Source organism: Uloborus diversus, chromosome 9 (genome assembly GCF_026930045.1).
Source record: "Uloborus diversus isolate 005 chromosome 9, Udiv.v.3.1, whole genome shotgun sequence".
Taxonomy (NCBI): domain Eukaryota; kingdom Metazoa; phylum Arthropoda; class Arachnida; order Araneae; family Uloboridae; genus Uloborus; species Uloborus diversus.
The window spans coordinates 85502329-85518427 of NC_072739.1; the positions used below are offsets into that span (position 1 = coordinate 85502329).

Below are 16099 nucleotides of genomic sequence, written 5' to 3' on the forward strand. Positions count from 1 at the left end.
AAATTTGTACTAAATATTTCCACGAATTTATAGTATTGATTTATTAATTCTATTTTGTGTCACATATTTAGTATTAATTAGAAAAGTGGCAAATAATACCTAGGTATGAAGGGAAATTAAATTCTCTTACAGCTTGGATTACCAAAATTAGTGTTTTCATGTGAAATACTGAATATAAAGACATTTAAAAAGAAAAAAATAAAATAAAAAATAATTTGAGTGGTTGCAGTGGTTGGAAAAACTACATTTTTTTTTGTAGCTAACTACAACTACAACTACTTTGTTACAAATGTAGTTAACTACAACTACTTTTTTCAAAATGTAGCAACTACAAACTACTTTTGAAGTGTAGTTGCTACTTTTCAAAAAATAAGTAAATAAAAAGCATACACAATTGGTTGTCCCTCAAAAAATGAAAGTCATTTTTTCAAGTCTCATACACTCTTGTATTTTTCTTCTTGTGTCAAAACAATCGTGATAAAAAGTTTCATATAATTTGCCGACTTGCATCTGAAAGTGTAAAACAGTACTTGTATGCTAGGCCACGTCAGGGGGGGGGGGACTTTTTTTAGAAACTCGAAATTTCTGTGAATAAAACATTGCCCCTGTACCCAACACCCCATATGTACCACAAGAACATTTATTCAAATCAAAAAACATTTAGATATGTCACACTTGATCTAAAATTTATAATTTTATTTAAAAAATTGATTTTTTTTTTCCAGTTATTCAGTTGTTTTTTAAATAATTGCATATAAATTTAAGTTGAATATCAAGTTCAAAAATTACTGCCGAACACATTTACAGATCAACAATTACAAACGAATAATAAAAAAATAATATATTTTGAATGAAAAATTTAACTCAACCTGGAAAGAAACCAGATCTTTGAGTACTATGTGGGAGACTTAAAAATTGCAGGAAAATAAAAATTTCTATTTAACGCTAATTACCTACTTTTCTACTTTACTGTTTATATTTTTCAGCTTGATAATTTTGTAAAATCTTACATTTCTGAAAATATGTATCAAAAACTTCATTTTTTGAAGAAAATTATAAATGTTAGACACGTGTGGGATATCTAAATGTTTTTTAATTTTGAGTTTATAAAAAAAAACATTTTATTTTAATTTGGCCTAGCATTACACAAGTGCTGGTTCACATTTTCAGACATAATCAGCACTTGCTGCCGTTGTTCAAATTATGATTTTTTTTTTTGACGTAAAAGGACAAAATATAAGAGTGTACAACTTGAAAAATCAACTTTCGATTTTTTCGGGGGGGGGGGGGACACCGTAATACACACATACACACCGTAAGAGGATTGAACAAAAAAAGATTGATAAATTAACTCATCAGAAGACATTAAGAAAGCTGTCCGTTATCATACTCTCACACACTGTAATGCTCGTATTTATTGTTAAGTCCTCCAGAACAGTTCAATTTCATCCTTTTCTATAGCCTTTTCAGTAGCTTCTTTTTATTTGGTGAATACTGTCGAAAATTTAAGCCTTGCTAAAATATCTTTGTTTTTAAATCTTCGGTCTGTTCATATAAAATTCATCAAATTTTCAACTCGCGAAATCATTGACATCTTCATTTTCGCGAAAATAAGCGCTTTTTGCAATTTGAATATTGGTGAAATATGAAAATTACGACGGCAAAAAAACTAATGGCGTCAAACAAAGTAGAACGTATGGCATCAAAATGAAATGCCTGAGGGTCAGCTCGTATTTTTATGAGTCTTATTTCTCATTACATCCGCTGATGTACTTATGTAAAATTGGCGCCAGTCAAATTCGTTTGAACCTTTTTTTTTTTCAGTTTATTTAAAAAGAAGTTTCCAGAAATCGCTACAAACTACTATTGTTTTGTAGTGAACTACTCACTACACTACTTTTTGAAAAAAGTAGTGCGCTACACTACAAACTACTCAAAAATGTAGCTACTACAGTAGCGTCGCTACTTCCAACCACTCCGTCGGTGTTATAAAGTTATTCGATTGTATTTTAAAATGTATTTACTTTGTCTACATTGCTTTAATATTATTTTTAACCGACTTCAAAAAGGAGGCGGTTATCAGTTCATACCGTATGTATGTTTTTTTTTCTTTGTCCACCTAGGGAACCGATTTTGATGATTATTTTTTAATGGATAGGGGATTGCTCAACTTAGGTCCCATTACTTTGTTTGACCATATTTATCCTTTAGAAAAAAGTTATGGGCAAAAAACTATAAATTTCATGTAATTTCCCTATTAAATGATTAAATATGAAACCCATTGTTATGAAAGTTTGGTGCCATACAACAGTAACATTAATAGTAATTGTAATGATAATTTTGAATGAAGGCTTCTCTGAAGCAAGCATCAAATTTCGATAATGGGGAATCTGGCCCTGTCGTCTCATTTTTGGCGTAAATAATTTTATTTTAGTAACCCTGCTGATTTATAGTAACCCTATGTGAATTATCAAAATCTTCCCTTCTTCAGTGCTATTGCTCCTGCTCCATAGTAGGGGCAAACCTAACATGGAAGCGAGGTGATGCAGTGATTAGGATCTGCTTAGCCTTCACAATGCTACCATTAGCTTTGCCTCAACTATTGTAGTATTTTTATCGTTATCATCTATGCCGATAACAGATAAGAAAATACAGGATTGCATCATGAGCAACTTAGATTCTGTGAAATGTAAATTAGGAAAAACGCAATACTTAAATGGTTATAATTAAATTAACCACACATGATTTCCAGAGAGGAACAAAGATAAGTTTTTAGTGCCAATCGCTTAAAGTTTAACGCTCGCTTAAAGTTAACGCTTACCCTTTTAAGTCAATAGTTTTTTTTTTTTAGTATAGAGCATTTTTAAGAAAAAAATGAAGTTTTGTCATGATGGTCGTGATGGTAACTTCTTACTATTTCTGAAATACCTACATTTACACTAAAAAGAATAAAATAAAAAAAATTTGAAAAAGAAAAAAAGAACCGACTTCAAAATTGCTCTAAAAAGTGAAAAATAATTTTATTCTTTAAACACCATCGATAATGCTTTTAAACATTTTTGAAGTTGGCGCAAAAACAATAGATAAAATCATTCACAGCCATAACTCAAATACAACTATAAATTTAACCAGGACCAGTTTCTTCACTATCACATTATGCATTGATAACAGCATATTGGAATAACGATATAAATGTTTCGTTCGTAACTTTGGATGCTTTTCTGAAAAAAATATGAACGAAGCATGGTTACACTGGATTTTACGTTTTGTTTTTGCGCCAACTTCAAAAATTATGTTTAAAAGCATTATTGATGGTGTTTAAAGAATAAAATTATTTTTCACTTTTAAGAGCAATTTTGAAGTCGGTTCTATTTTTTTTTTTTTTTCAAAATTTTTTTATTTAAATTTTCAATGGCATTTTCCAAAACTTAATCATGCTGTCTGCATTTTTTTTTTTTTTTTTTTGTAATGTAAAATCTTTTACACTAACCATAATAGCTTTAAGTATGATAAATAATATTCTTCTTTGTATAATATAACGCTTTAAAAAGATGTTAGGAAAAATATACATGTTTTCTTCTTCTTCCTTATTTAGGTTTTCTAACCTAGTAACAATGTCATCATCATCATTGAATCGTCCAAATAAAAAACGTCGCCTGGATTCTGTCAAAAATTCTGAGGCTGGTTCATCCAAGGAAGTCCTGCATGTGGAAAATAAAAGTTCTCTTTCTGGAACTTCAGAAACTGAGGATGAAAATTCTCAGCTTGAGAGGAAAGGAGATTCAAAGAACAATTTTTCCAATGCCCCTCTCCCATCATTTTGTTCAGCATCAAAGTTAATGAAACCGTCTTCAAGACTGAGTCGCGGTTTTAAAAGTCGAAAAAGTGACCAAAATGTTCCGACATCCAGCGTTTCAGTTCAAGAAGATGAAACACTCAATCCAAAAACAGACAATCATGAAAAGACTTTTGCGAGCTATTTCAAACCAAAAAAAAGTGAATTCTCTTTTGCTAAAGTGAAATCAAGGGCTTTTCAAAAGAACTCTACTATTAATTTAAAAAATAAAATTTTGAACTACTTCAGACCAGTTCCATCTGCCACAAAAAATGTGAAAAAAGTGGAAGAACTCACAGAAGGTGCTTCGTGTGATGTGAATGTGCCTTCTACTTCAAAAGCTGTACAGAATAATGAAACTTTCTTTCAGAAAGCGAATAATTACTATGGACTATTTGGAGAATCTGATGTTGAAGAAGAACAGGTCCCCAAGATTGATTATTTTGAAAGATTGCCTGACCATGTATTAGAATCTATTTTCTGCCAAATTCCTTTTAAAGATTTAATGAAATGTCGACAAGTCAGCAGAACGTGGAACAATGCCATTAATAATAAAAAGGTAAAATATTCGGTTTACTTTTCATGGTACTTGCTAATTTTTAGAAGTAGTGAGAGAGATTTTAGTTTAGTTTATCATAAATTTACGTATGAAAATTTAGTAATTAATAAAAATAGATTTCTAGGCAGGGTCCGCAAGGTTTTGGACATTACGGTAAAAACCACAGTAAAAACCCTGGTTTTTACCGTCCTGTCCAAAACTATATTTTTAGAAAAATTATATTTTGTGAGAAAACATCAAAAACAGAATAAAATATGTTAAAGTAATGTTTCATATTGAATATTTATTCAATGTGAACATTCAACTTATTTATATCTGATTGCAGCTGATTTTAATCTAGTTACATAGAAGTTGAATATTTTCTTCGTTTTGAACGGTTCTGAGTTGCATTAACAGGTGGTTTCATTATTAAAAATTTTAAGCAGAAAATGAAATAATTTCAATCATAGCATGTGGGAATTAAAGCATGTCCTTTCATAATAATTTTAAGGTTAAAAAATCTATTGTGCTGCTAAGTCTAACTTTTAAAAAGTTGATGTATAATAACAATCTTAAGTGGGGCAGGTTGGGACACTTCCAAGCTGCTCCACCAATGTACAGTACAGAAAAAGCCTTTTTCATTGTACTTAATAAATCTGATGAGTTTAAATGAACTAAAATTGAGAAAATAGCTACTGTTTTACAGAAAATTGTTTTTTCTTCCTCGGTAAAGTATTACAATAACAAAAATGGTGAGATCTAGAAAAGAAAACAGGAAGTTCCTTGCTGTTGATGCATGTGTTGTTGAAACAGCATGTGTTGTAGAATTAAGATTTCAGTTATTAAAGATGACAATTATTAGGATTATTGCTGGTGTCCCGAGTGGCCCACCTAGTGGGGCAGGTTGGGACGTTATAATGACTTTTTAATTTTTTTTATGAAAATTTAATTTGATGAAATAATGGAACAAAATAAATTTTTATTGAAGCAAAAATGTCAAAAATTGTATGTTCAGCTAAGTTTGGTGAAAATGGGTTTGAAAATAAAATTTCTAAAAATCATTATCTAAAAAGTGTCCCAAGGTGCACCTTCCCCGATGCATCAGTTTTTTATTTATTTATATATTTTTTAAATAGTTGTAACCAAATTTCCCCATATTTATGCATGTGTGGAAATGAAAGCAGGTTTGGCAAGGTTTTTACTGTCCTGTTCAAAACCCTTGTGTCCAAAACTGTCCGAAAGTGTCTAAATCAATTTTTTGAGGAACAATATTTTGTGAGCAAATATCAAAAACAGAACAATAGTGTCAAAGTTATGTCTTTTTTAAAAAATATTTATGCAATGTGAATATTCAAGTATAAATATATACGTAACTTATTTACATAGCTGATTTTAGCAAGTTATGCAGAAGTTGAATTCTTTATCACAAATTTTATGCATGAGTTTTTTTTGTCCATAATAGTAACCAAATTTTTCGACATTTATGCATGTATATAAAAGTGTTCCCAATATAGTGAAATAATTACTTAAATGTTATATTTTACATTTTTTTGTACTATAGAAGGTCTTAGATTAAAAATATAAACTAAAATAAGAAATAGCACAAGTTTTAAAATATAAGTTCAGATATTTAATCATCAATTCATTGTTTTTTATCTATGATTTAAAAAATAATTTTTGTTAAAACATCATGTAAAACTTATTTGCAAAAACCATTAAAATAATTAAGTTTTTGCACCTAAATATTGCATATTTAATATCATTACTTTGAGTTATAAATGAAACCGAAACTAATTGCCTTGATATGGTTGTAAATTTAGGGCATAAATATTTTTACATAAGGAAGTTTTTATGTAATAGAGTTAAACTGGCAATTTTTTTGTAAGTAAAATATATTTTTAAATGAATATTTTGGAGAAATATATTGTCAAATACTCATGAGTTAAACCTCATTAATTTTAATATTTATGCATTACAAATATTGCTTTAAATTATATTTCACATATACATTAATTATATTTCACATATACATCACACACACATATACATAATTCACATATACATTTTGACCCCTGAGCTCTACAGGGGTCAAAATGGTTAGTGGTTTGGTTTTAGAGGCTTCAGAATCAAAAAACTAAGTTGGAATGGGGGGCATGGTTTTAGGAGCAGAATTCGAAAGGGTATTAACTATTTGGATTTTAGTAGAAACGGAAATAGGGTGGCTAATAAGAGAAAAGATTTTAACAGTTGGGATTCAAATAATCGTGCAGCATTAAATAAAAGTAAGATGGGCTTACTTAAGGTTTTTTATACAAATGCTCGTAGTATTAGGAACAAGATGGAAGAATTGAAAAGCATAATTATAGATGAGAGGTTGGATATTATTGGAGTTACTGAGACATGGGCTACCAAAAGTGATGATGATTTATTATCTATTGCTGGGTATAATTTGTTTAGACAAGATAGAGTAGGTAAAAGAGGTGGTGGGGTTTTATTTTATGTCAGAGACACTTTAACTTGCAATGAATTTTTAATTAATGATAAACCTAATGAGATCGATATGATTTGGCTGGAGTTGATGAGCAATAAGGGAAATAAACTACGTTTAGGGAACATTTATAGGCCACCCAACTTAAGCCAGGGTCAAGATGAACAGATGTTTAGTATTATTAGTGACATTTCAAGCAAGGGGTCAGTCATTATAATGGGAGATTTTAATTTTCCAGGAATTGATTGGAATAATTTTTACCATAGTAATAGCAGAGAAGAGGAATTTTTGAAAGTAATTGGTGACTGTTTTTTAGATCAAATTGTAACTCAGGGTACTCGACTGGACGTGATTTTGGATCTAGTTTTCTGTGATATGGAATAGAGACGTACCGAGTAGCACTTTGGCCGAGTACCGAGTACTCGGCATTTTACTACTCGGCCGAGTACCGAGTTACCGAGTAACTCGGCCTTTCACTACTCGGCCGAGTTTCCCAGTACTAATTATGTTGAAAGAAGGACCACTGACACACACCGATGAATTTTGAACTTATTGAAATAGTAGTATAGACCTCCTTGTCCATATAATAGTATTTAAACTAAATTCCTGTTGAAATTTAACTACAAAATTTTGCAAAAATAATATTTTTTAAAATAAAAATGAATAAATAAAAAGTATGACTTATCAAGTTGGAATTAAAACAAATTATACAAATTTATTCATTATAGGTCTAGTTCGCTAAACATAAATAATTTTTAAAAGCAAAAAAAAACAAATGTGCAGGAACACTGCAAACACGTTTTTCTGTGTTACAGGGATCGTCTTTTCAGTGCATAACATGTGAACTAAAGAATGTAAAGGCATACGACAAAAAATTCGACTTTTGCTGGTTGCCTTTAAATCAACGAGCTCACATTTTGTGCATTGAAAAAGAAATTCCTCGTAATGCCAAAACACGTGTCTGCAGTGATCCTGCACTGTGCTTCTAACGTTGTTTTATTTCCTTTTATTTTTAAAGCTAAGGTATTTTTATATATCTTATAAATAATTTTAGTTTGTAGCAAAAATTCCATATTTGCACAATTTTTAACAAAAAATTTTTATTAACTTTCGAGACATTCGAGCCAAGATTTACTCCATTGAAGTATTTCAAACTTCATTATTCTCAAAATTTAAATTTGAATTGTAAATGGTTGAAGAAAATTATATATGCTTGAGCTTTTTTTGTAAATTTTAATACATTCAATTTTTTACAACTACTCGGTATTGGCCGAGTATCTGATCAAAATTTGGCCGAGTACCGAGTACTCGGCATATTGGCCGAGTAGGCCGAGTACCGAGTAGTTACCGAGTACTTGGTACGTCTCTAATATGGAAGGTTCTGTTCAGGGGTTATGTGTAGGGGAACACATTGGAGACAGTGACGACAACAGTATTAGGTTTGGGATTAAATTTGATACGCACAAAGTAGAGAATTTTAGGGTTGTGCCCAATTTCAGAAATACTGATTTTGTGGCACTTAGGCAGAGTTTGAAAGCAGTTTTTTCTTCTGGATTGGACAATAGCGATGTGAATCTTCAGTGGGCAGAGTTTAAGGAAAAGCTAGCGAAAACTGTTGAGGATCATGTTCCTTTTACGAGAAAGGGTGTCAACACTAAAATTTGACCAATGTGGTTCTCCAGGGAAACTAAAGACGCTCTAAATTACAAGCAAGCTGCTTTTCATAGGTTTAGAGAAACTGGTCACAGTGCAGATAGGCTCCAATATTGTAAGGCAAGGCGTAAATTTAAGTATTTGGTACGGATTCAGAAAAGAGAGTTGGAGCAAAGACTGGCAGATAACATAAACAAAAATCCCAAGAGGTTTTTTGCATACGCTAATTCGGGGAAAGTTCGAAATAGTCATATCGGGCCACTGTTTGATGAGCACGGAATTTTAATTCAGGACGATAGTGATATTTCTAATGTTCTTAATAACTTTTTTTCGAGTGTTTTTAACGATAACTGTATCTCAACAGTTGACACCAACAAGACACAAGCTATAGTACAGCTTGAGGACTTTGTATTTTCCAGGGATGACGTTTTACTTCATTTGAAAAAAATTAGAGACTAAGGCTCCAGGACCTGATAATATTTATCCAAAAATTTTAGTTGAATGTGCAGAGGAATTAGCAGATGTAATCGTAAATATTTTCAATGCTTCTTATAACTCGGGGACAGTGCCAGAGAACTGGAAGCTGGTTAACATTACACCGCTCTTCAAGAAAGGGTCTAAAGGGAGTGTGGGAAATTATAGACCTGTGAGTCTAACTTCGGTGGTTTGCAAAATTTTTGAAACATTGATAAAAATTAAGATAGTAAATTTTCTAGAGACTAATAATCTATTGACTAGTTTTCAGTACGGTTTTAGGAAAGGCAAATCTTGTGCAACTAATTTATTACATTTCTATGACAAAGTTACCATGGCTTTGGACAATAAGAAGCCTGTAGATGTTGTTTACATTGATTTTCAAAAAGCTTTCGATAAGGTAACGCATGTTGCTCTACTTAGCAAATTAGCTGATATAGGAATAGGAGGGAAAACTTTCATTTGGGTAAAAAACTGGCTGACTGGAAGGAAACAAAGGGTAGTTGTAAGGGGAAATTACTCTAATTGGAGTGAGGTTTTAAGCAGGGTTTCTCAAGGATCAGTGTTAGGGCCTAAAATATTTCTGGGAACATGAATTGTTTTGCTGATGATGTCAAAGTTATGGGGACTGTAGATAATGAAGAACAAGCAAAACAGCTGCCAGGGGATCTAGATCATATTACGGAGTGGGCTGATAAATGGGGTATGGCTGTTAATGTTGGGAAATGTCAAGTGCTACATTTTGGGCATGGAAATAAGTGTGCAAGTTATTATTTGCAAGGTTCAGTTATTAGTCAGGCAGACAAAGTTACTGATCTGGGGGGTCTTAATAAGTCAGGATTTAAAGTTTAGCCAACAGTGCAGCATTGCTAGTAACAACTCCAATAAGATGCTTGGGTTTATCAATAGATCTATTTCAAACAAATCTAAAGAAGTTCTTCTGCCCTTATATAGAAGTTTGGTAAGATCTCATTTGGAATATGCTGTTCAGTTTTGGTCTCCTTATCTTAAGAAAGACATTAATGTATTGGAAAGGGTTCAAAGGCGAGCTACAAGGCTAATAAATGGACTTTCTCACTTAGACTATGATTCCAGGCTTAGAAGGTTAAAAATGTACAGTCTTAAGCAAAGAAGAGACCGAGGGGACATGATTCAGTTGTTTAAATTTATTAAAATGAAAGATGTTACTGGGCTGAAGTTAAGCACCGAAAACAGGACAAGGGGTCATTGTTTTAAGCTATTTAAATCTCAGGCTAACATGGATATTAGGAAAAATTATTATTATAGCAGGGTTTTGGAACCTTGGAACAGTTTACCGGAAGAGGTGGTATTGAGCAAGGGAGTAGATAGTTTTAAGAGGGCCATTGATCTTCACTGGGGATTGTAAATTGACTAGGACCAGTCTAGCTGGGCCCTGAGCCTGTTGCTGGTCGTTGCTTTTATATTTATATTTATATATTTATAAATACGAATTGATTAGATTACACCCCTTTAGCTTTAGCATACTTTTGGACAGTTCTGGATAGTAAAAACTGCCTGTCCTGTCCTAAACCAGTTTCGGACAGTCCAAAACCCAACCCTGTTCCTAGGATTACCCTAATTACCCCCTCATAAAACTGTCTCTGCCCTCTGTTAATGAAATTTTTGGCTTTTCTCTGATAACTAGAAAATCGCTCGTCATGGTATCAGAGGTGAAAATTGCTTCTACATTTGAACAAAGCAATTGCCTTTTGGGCAATATTTAGATCGTTGAAATTTTAATCCTAACTCCTGTGGATTAACCCTAAACTCCAGTGAGTAGATAGCGTTCATTGTTTACCAGTTTTTCGTTTTTTCATTCTCCTAGAATAAGTCTTACCTGCAAAACAATTAAGTTACCGGATCCAGTTTAGCCTTGTCGGAATAAAGCATTTCCCTGCCTGTCAAATGTTACCAAAAATATATTAACAAACCAGGGACGCATGCGAGGGGGTGGTTTATAGGGTTCAAACCCCCTCCGAAATTTTTCATCCAAAGAAATGCTTTCCATTATTTATTTATTTTATTTATTTATTTATATTTTGGTGACAAAAATAATATTATTGTTATTATTTCAATTTTATTTTTGAAATAAAATTAGTATGACTGAAAAATTGTAAAAACTCATTGTGTGTTTATGGTAAGTTATGGTAGTTATTGAGGAATTCATTTATTTTGTAAAAATACGGCATTTTGTAAGAACATCCCCTCCCTCCATTTAGATAATCCATTGTAACAAAAGTCAATACAATACACATTGAAGCAAAATTTGATAGACCATATAAATGTTTTTAAAAATGTGTTTTGTAAAACCCCCTCCAAAACAAAAGTCTGGTTACGGCTTTGTATAAAACTATCATGCTATGGTGCAAGTGTCATTGTTAGTGACATCAGAGAGTTACTCGATCAATGAATTCACTATTATGTATATGAAGATGTTGTAATTTCTACATATTGTTGTATCAAAATGATTTTTTCACTAATTGACTGTGTAGTAGCATACTGGTGCCAAAATGTGATGTCCTGTAGCTTTAATGCAAGTATTGTTAATTTTTATTTTCTTTGTTGTACAGTTGGCTTTCTATTTAACAACTTTTATGGGACCACAAAAATCATCCTTAAAGTAGAATGCTTCTAAAACTACAGTGAAGCATTCGGTACTGTGAAAAGTAGTCTTTAAATAGAGCTTCGTTAAACAGAGAACCAACTGTATAAGTATTTTAACTTAAACGAGCTGATGTGTGCATCACATGACTTCCTTTTACTCCAATTTAATGTAATTTCCCCATTATTGGCAATTTTAATGTGATTCAATAGTTTACTCTCTAAATATAACCTACAATGACCAAATTGAAACCAGATTTTAAAAAAAAATCGCCAAGTTGGGGACAAAACTTGGCAACCAAAAGACTGGCGATACATCCCCAAGTGTCCGCCAAATTATAACACCACTTGAGTTTACATTGAAATTAACAATGATTTCCACCCAAAAAGGGACAAAAGATCCCTTTAGAAACACTCGAATGCAACCAAAAGGAGAGGTGCTCAACTAGACCCCCTTAGGAGTCTACATACCAAATTTCAACATTCTAGGACATACCGTTCTTGAGTTATGCGACATACAGACGTGACAAAAAAACTCTTTGTAATTTACTCGGCAATCGTCAAAACGGATATTCCGCTCGTCTATATGTTCTTAGGCAATTATCCACGTGTGGTTGAGTCGGAAAAAACAACAACGAAACCCTGAAACATTCATTGTGGGGGGTGGGGTGCAAAATAAAAATTAAGGCCGATTTTTGGGTGAAAATTTTTTCGTGAATACAATACTTCCTTTTTTGTAAAAGAAAGTAAAAATAAATAAATGAATAAATAAAATACTTATTTAAAGTTATGCTTATATCAGTTTTTTTCCTTCGTCATCCAATCCATGCATCTTTCTTGGAATAGTGCTTTTTAGAACATTTCTGCACAAAACAAACAAAGTGACAATAACTATAATGCACAAAATAGTCCACTCTGCCAATTCAAGCATAGAACATTGATAGCACCCATGTTGTGATCTATGTTTTTTTCTCACCTGATTTATTAATTAGATTAATTGAGAGAAATGTGTTGGTCAAAAATATGCCCTCTTCCTTAATGGACATTTAAAATGACAATAAAATATTTCATGTGATGATACACAATAGGTCGAGGATAGGTTGAAGGCTCTAATAAATAAAGATGTATTACTTAGTAATGCTGTCGGAACTAACGGTTCTTTTAATGGAGCTGGGCCAAGAACGATTAACATTTTTGTTTTCTTTAAGAGGCCCCTAGCTGATGGGATGATTAAAAAATTCTTAGCAAAAAATGCATTTTCAAATTTCAAAAGTGCTTTACCTCAGTTTTTTTATCAAGACTCAAAGTGATGCAAACACAGAATCTTCTTTTGTTGTCTCATAAGTTGAGTTAGAAGTTAAATTATATCATTTCATTTGTTACAAATGTGGAATGCTCAAATTCTGGAAAATGTTGATATGTATCAATTTAAATTTTGTTCACTTTCAGTTTATGGAATGGAAGAAAATGTACTATGGGACTAAATATGAAAGACCTTATTATTGCAATCAATTTATTGTTCTTCGAAATCCATATGGCATCATAAAAGCTGAAGATTGTTTTCCAATTTTGATTAAGTAAGAATGTTAAATTATATTCTTTAATTTGTGCTTAGTTTCTCTCTCAGTTTGGAATTATGTATCTGCCATACCTCTGAGGGTTCTGGATAAAGCTGCAAAAAGACCAGCATTTATTTAAAAAAGTCTTTTTTTAGCCTTTTTCCAAAAAAGTCGGTCTTTTTGACTTTTTAAAATTATGCATTGAACTACTTATATTAATATCCTGTAAGAGGAGGTGGGGCACGTTGGTACTTTTTTTACCTATCATTTTTTATCTCATCAAAATATTTAATGATCAGTTCAATTTTCTACAATAAGTTTCACTAAACACTTCTCAACACCACAGATGTTTTGGAAGTTTTGAATTGATAAACTTTTTACAGGTGAATTTTTTAATGGAACCTCATAACCAACGTGGTGGACCAATGTGCCCCACGAGTGGGATACGTTGGTCCGCCTGGTGGGGCATGTTAACCGCATAACTCAAACAACATTTGTTAAAATTTTAGTGATAAATACTATCAAATGTTGTAACTACCTTATTCTCTGTTGTGTGTAGAGTGAAAACTATTAAGTTTAAAGATCAATATAACATATTGAATTGATTTTTTGATAAATCATCTTTATTTAAAAACGGCAATAAGCATTCACCATTAGTGCGCAATTATTTTTTAAAAATCAAAAGAAAAATCATAGAATAATGTTATAATTATTGAGATTTAAGAGCAAAAAAAAAAAGTTTTTAAACTATGTGAGGTAGGTTGGTTGGGTCCAACGTGTCCCACAAAGAGTGGACTAACCTACCCCACCTTCTTGGTCTGAAAAAGCAATGTCATAATTTTTTTCTTTTTGACAGAGAATGAAAAAATTGCCAATTATATTGAACTAAAGGGACTTACTTTAAGAAAGGAGTTCAACTCCCACCCTGCAATCTTGATGAAAACCATTAAAAAAAATAAAGTTACAGTTTTCTGAAAATTACTCAGGACTACTGAAATAACACTTTCTGGAATAAAATTTGTTCAATATAACTGTACCATGTGATTTCATTATAGGATTTGTAGGATCGTAAGTGCTATTTGTTGGTCATAAAATAAAGTTAAAAAATAAGTATTAAAATAATTGAGACTAGTGTTGTGGATCGGGTAAATACCCAGTGGGTAGGTAAATATTTTTTGGGTATTTACCCAAGGCCTGGGTAAATACCCAAAAACTGGGTCGGGAAGACTGGGGTTAGTTGTTACAATTGTTTTCAATATTTTTTCACGCTAAACTATTTAAATTATTTACATAGCCGCGTGAAACTTTAAAATGCATCTAGATTGTTTAACATTCGTAACATATTTTTTAAAAAATGATTAGAAGCCACTACTCCAAAATATTTCAAGGTTTTTGAATAGAAGTAGATTATAACAACTTACCCTACCACAGGGCATGTTGTTACAGTATATGGGGTTAGTTGTTACATGAGATATATTTTAGTGATGAAATGAATTTTACACATTTTCTGGCTTATTCTGTTAAAATTTAAAAATACTTAACCACGTTAAAAATCAAAAACTTTTGGTTTTACGAATTTAATTCATTAATGACTTATTCTAATAAACTATCATCATCATTATCATTGTCCGCGAATTACAATTTTCACACGCATATAAATTAACAAACTTAGCACATTGGTCATGGGCCCATTTGTCAAAATTACGACATTGAAGCCGTTTAGTTGGTTTTTTGGATTCTGAGTACGGTTTAGAGCACTCTATGCAGAACCAGTCTTTATCTTCATCCGAAGGATGCACTGTGTTGGACGCACCTTTTTTTTTTTTTTTTTTTTGCCTTTGTGTCTGTTGATTTCTTCTCTGTTAGACACAATTTCCTTTTCACAGATTTTTGTTTCCCAGCTTCGGCTTGCAAAACATTTTTTTACTGGTGTATCTATTAAAGTGGCGCTGACCTATGGTTTCCGCTTGCGAATCGTCTTCACTTCTGCACTCCTGCAGCGTTGGAGAAAGACCTACATCGAATAATACATTATATATTATTATTATCATTGTTGTAATTATTATTATTATTTATTCAACCATACATATTAACAATAAATTAATCATAGAATGAAAGAGATCAGAATTATTACTTTTATTACTATTGTCATCCAACTACAGTACTTTTATGAATTAAATCATGCAATAAAACAGATCAGATATAAGACTTACCAACAACTCGCATTTTTCATCTTACTACAGAATCTCTGTAGTGTCATGAAATTCATCGACTGCCTTTCGTAATGAACTACCTGCAGTTTCTTCTTTAGCCACATCCAGGTACCTTTAGGTGTTTTGCCCCTGCCCGTCTTGTTTTTATAGTCCCTCGCCGTATCACATTTTAAAAGAAAACATAATATTAAATTAAAACTTGCATTCGGCAAGTTGTTACTTGTAACAACTAACCCCAACAAAATTGTAACAACTTGCCCCATACGACGTCACTTTAGTTCTTGGCACATATTACTGGTATTATATCTTTGTACAAAACTTTTAAATATGTTAGCAGTTACCTAAAAATGTAGGCTTTCACGTGGTACAGAAATAAATTCATTATCTGCACCCGCTTCGTCACAAATAGAAAAATAACAGCAGAAAGAAAAATTACTTTCAGACTCCAAAAATCGTTTTCCTTGAGCATTCTCCATGCTATTGACTGCAAGCACTCCAGTGATAATCAGGGAATGCAGATGGGCGAGTGCTATCATCTACTGCAAGGAATGTCAATTTCTCCTGACGGTTATTTTTAAATTCGAATGGAACAACTTACCCCGTGTAACAACTAACCCCGGTCTCCCCTATTTTACAAAAAAATGCAAAAAGTGAGTCGGATTTTTTCTTTTTAAATCTAAATATGAAATAATTGGTAAAACTGATACACAGTTTATA

At 32.0% G+C, this 16099-nt stretch overlaps 1 protein-coding gene across 1 annotated transcript in view; it reads left to right on the top strand.

The window, feature by feature from the left end:
- The window catches only part of LOC129229636 (F-box DNA helicase 1-like), a 60616-nt gene that overhangs the window by 3956 nt on the left and 40561 nt on the right, over positions 1–16099 (top strand). Inside the window, exons 2-3 of the mRNA XM_054863990.1 lie at positions 3596–4394; positions 13060–13187. Of these exons, the coding sequence (XP_054719965.1) occupies positions 3615–4394; positions 13060–13187 (908 nt within the window). The 5' untranslated portion in view covers positions 3596–3614. The remainder of the gene's footprint in view (positions 1–3595; positions 4395–13059; positions 13188–16099) is intronic.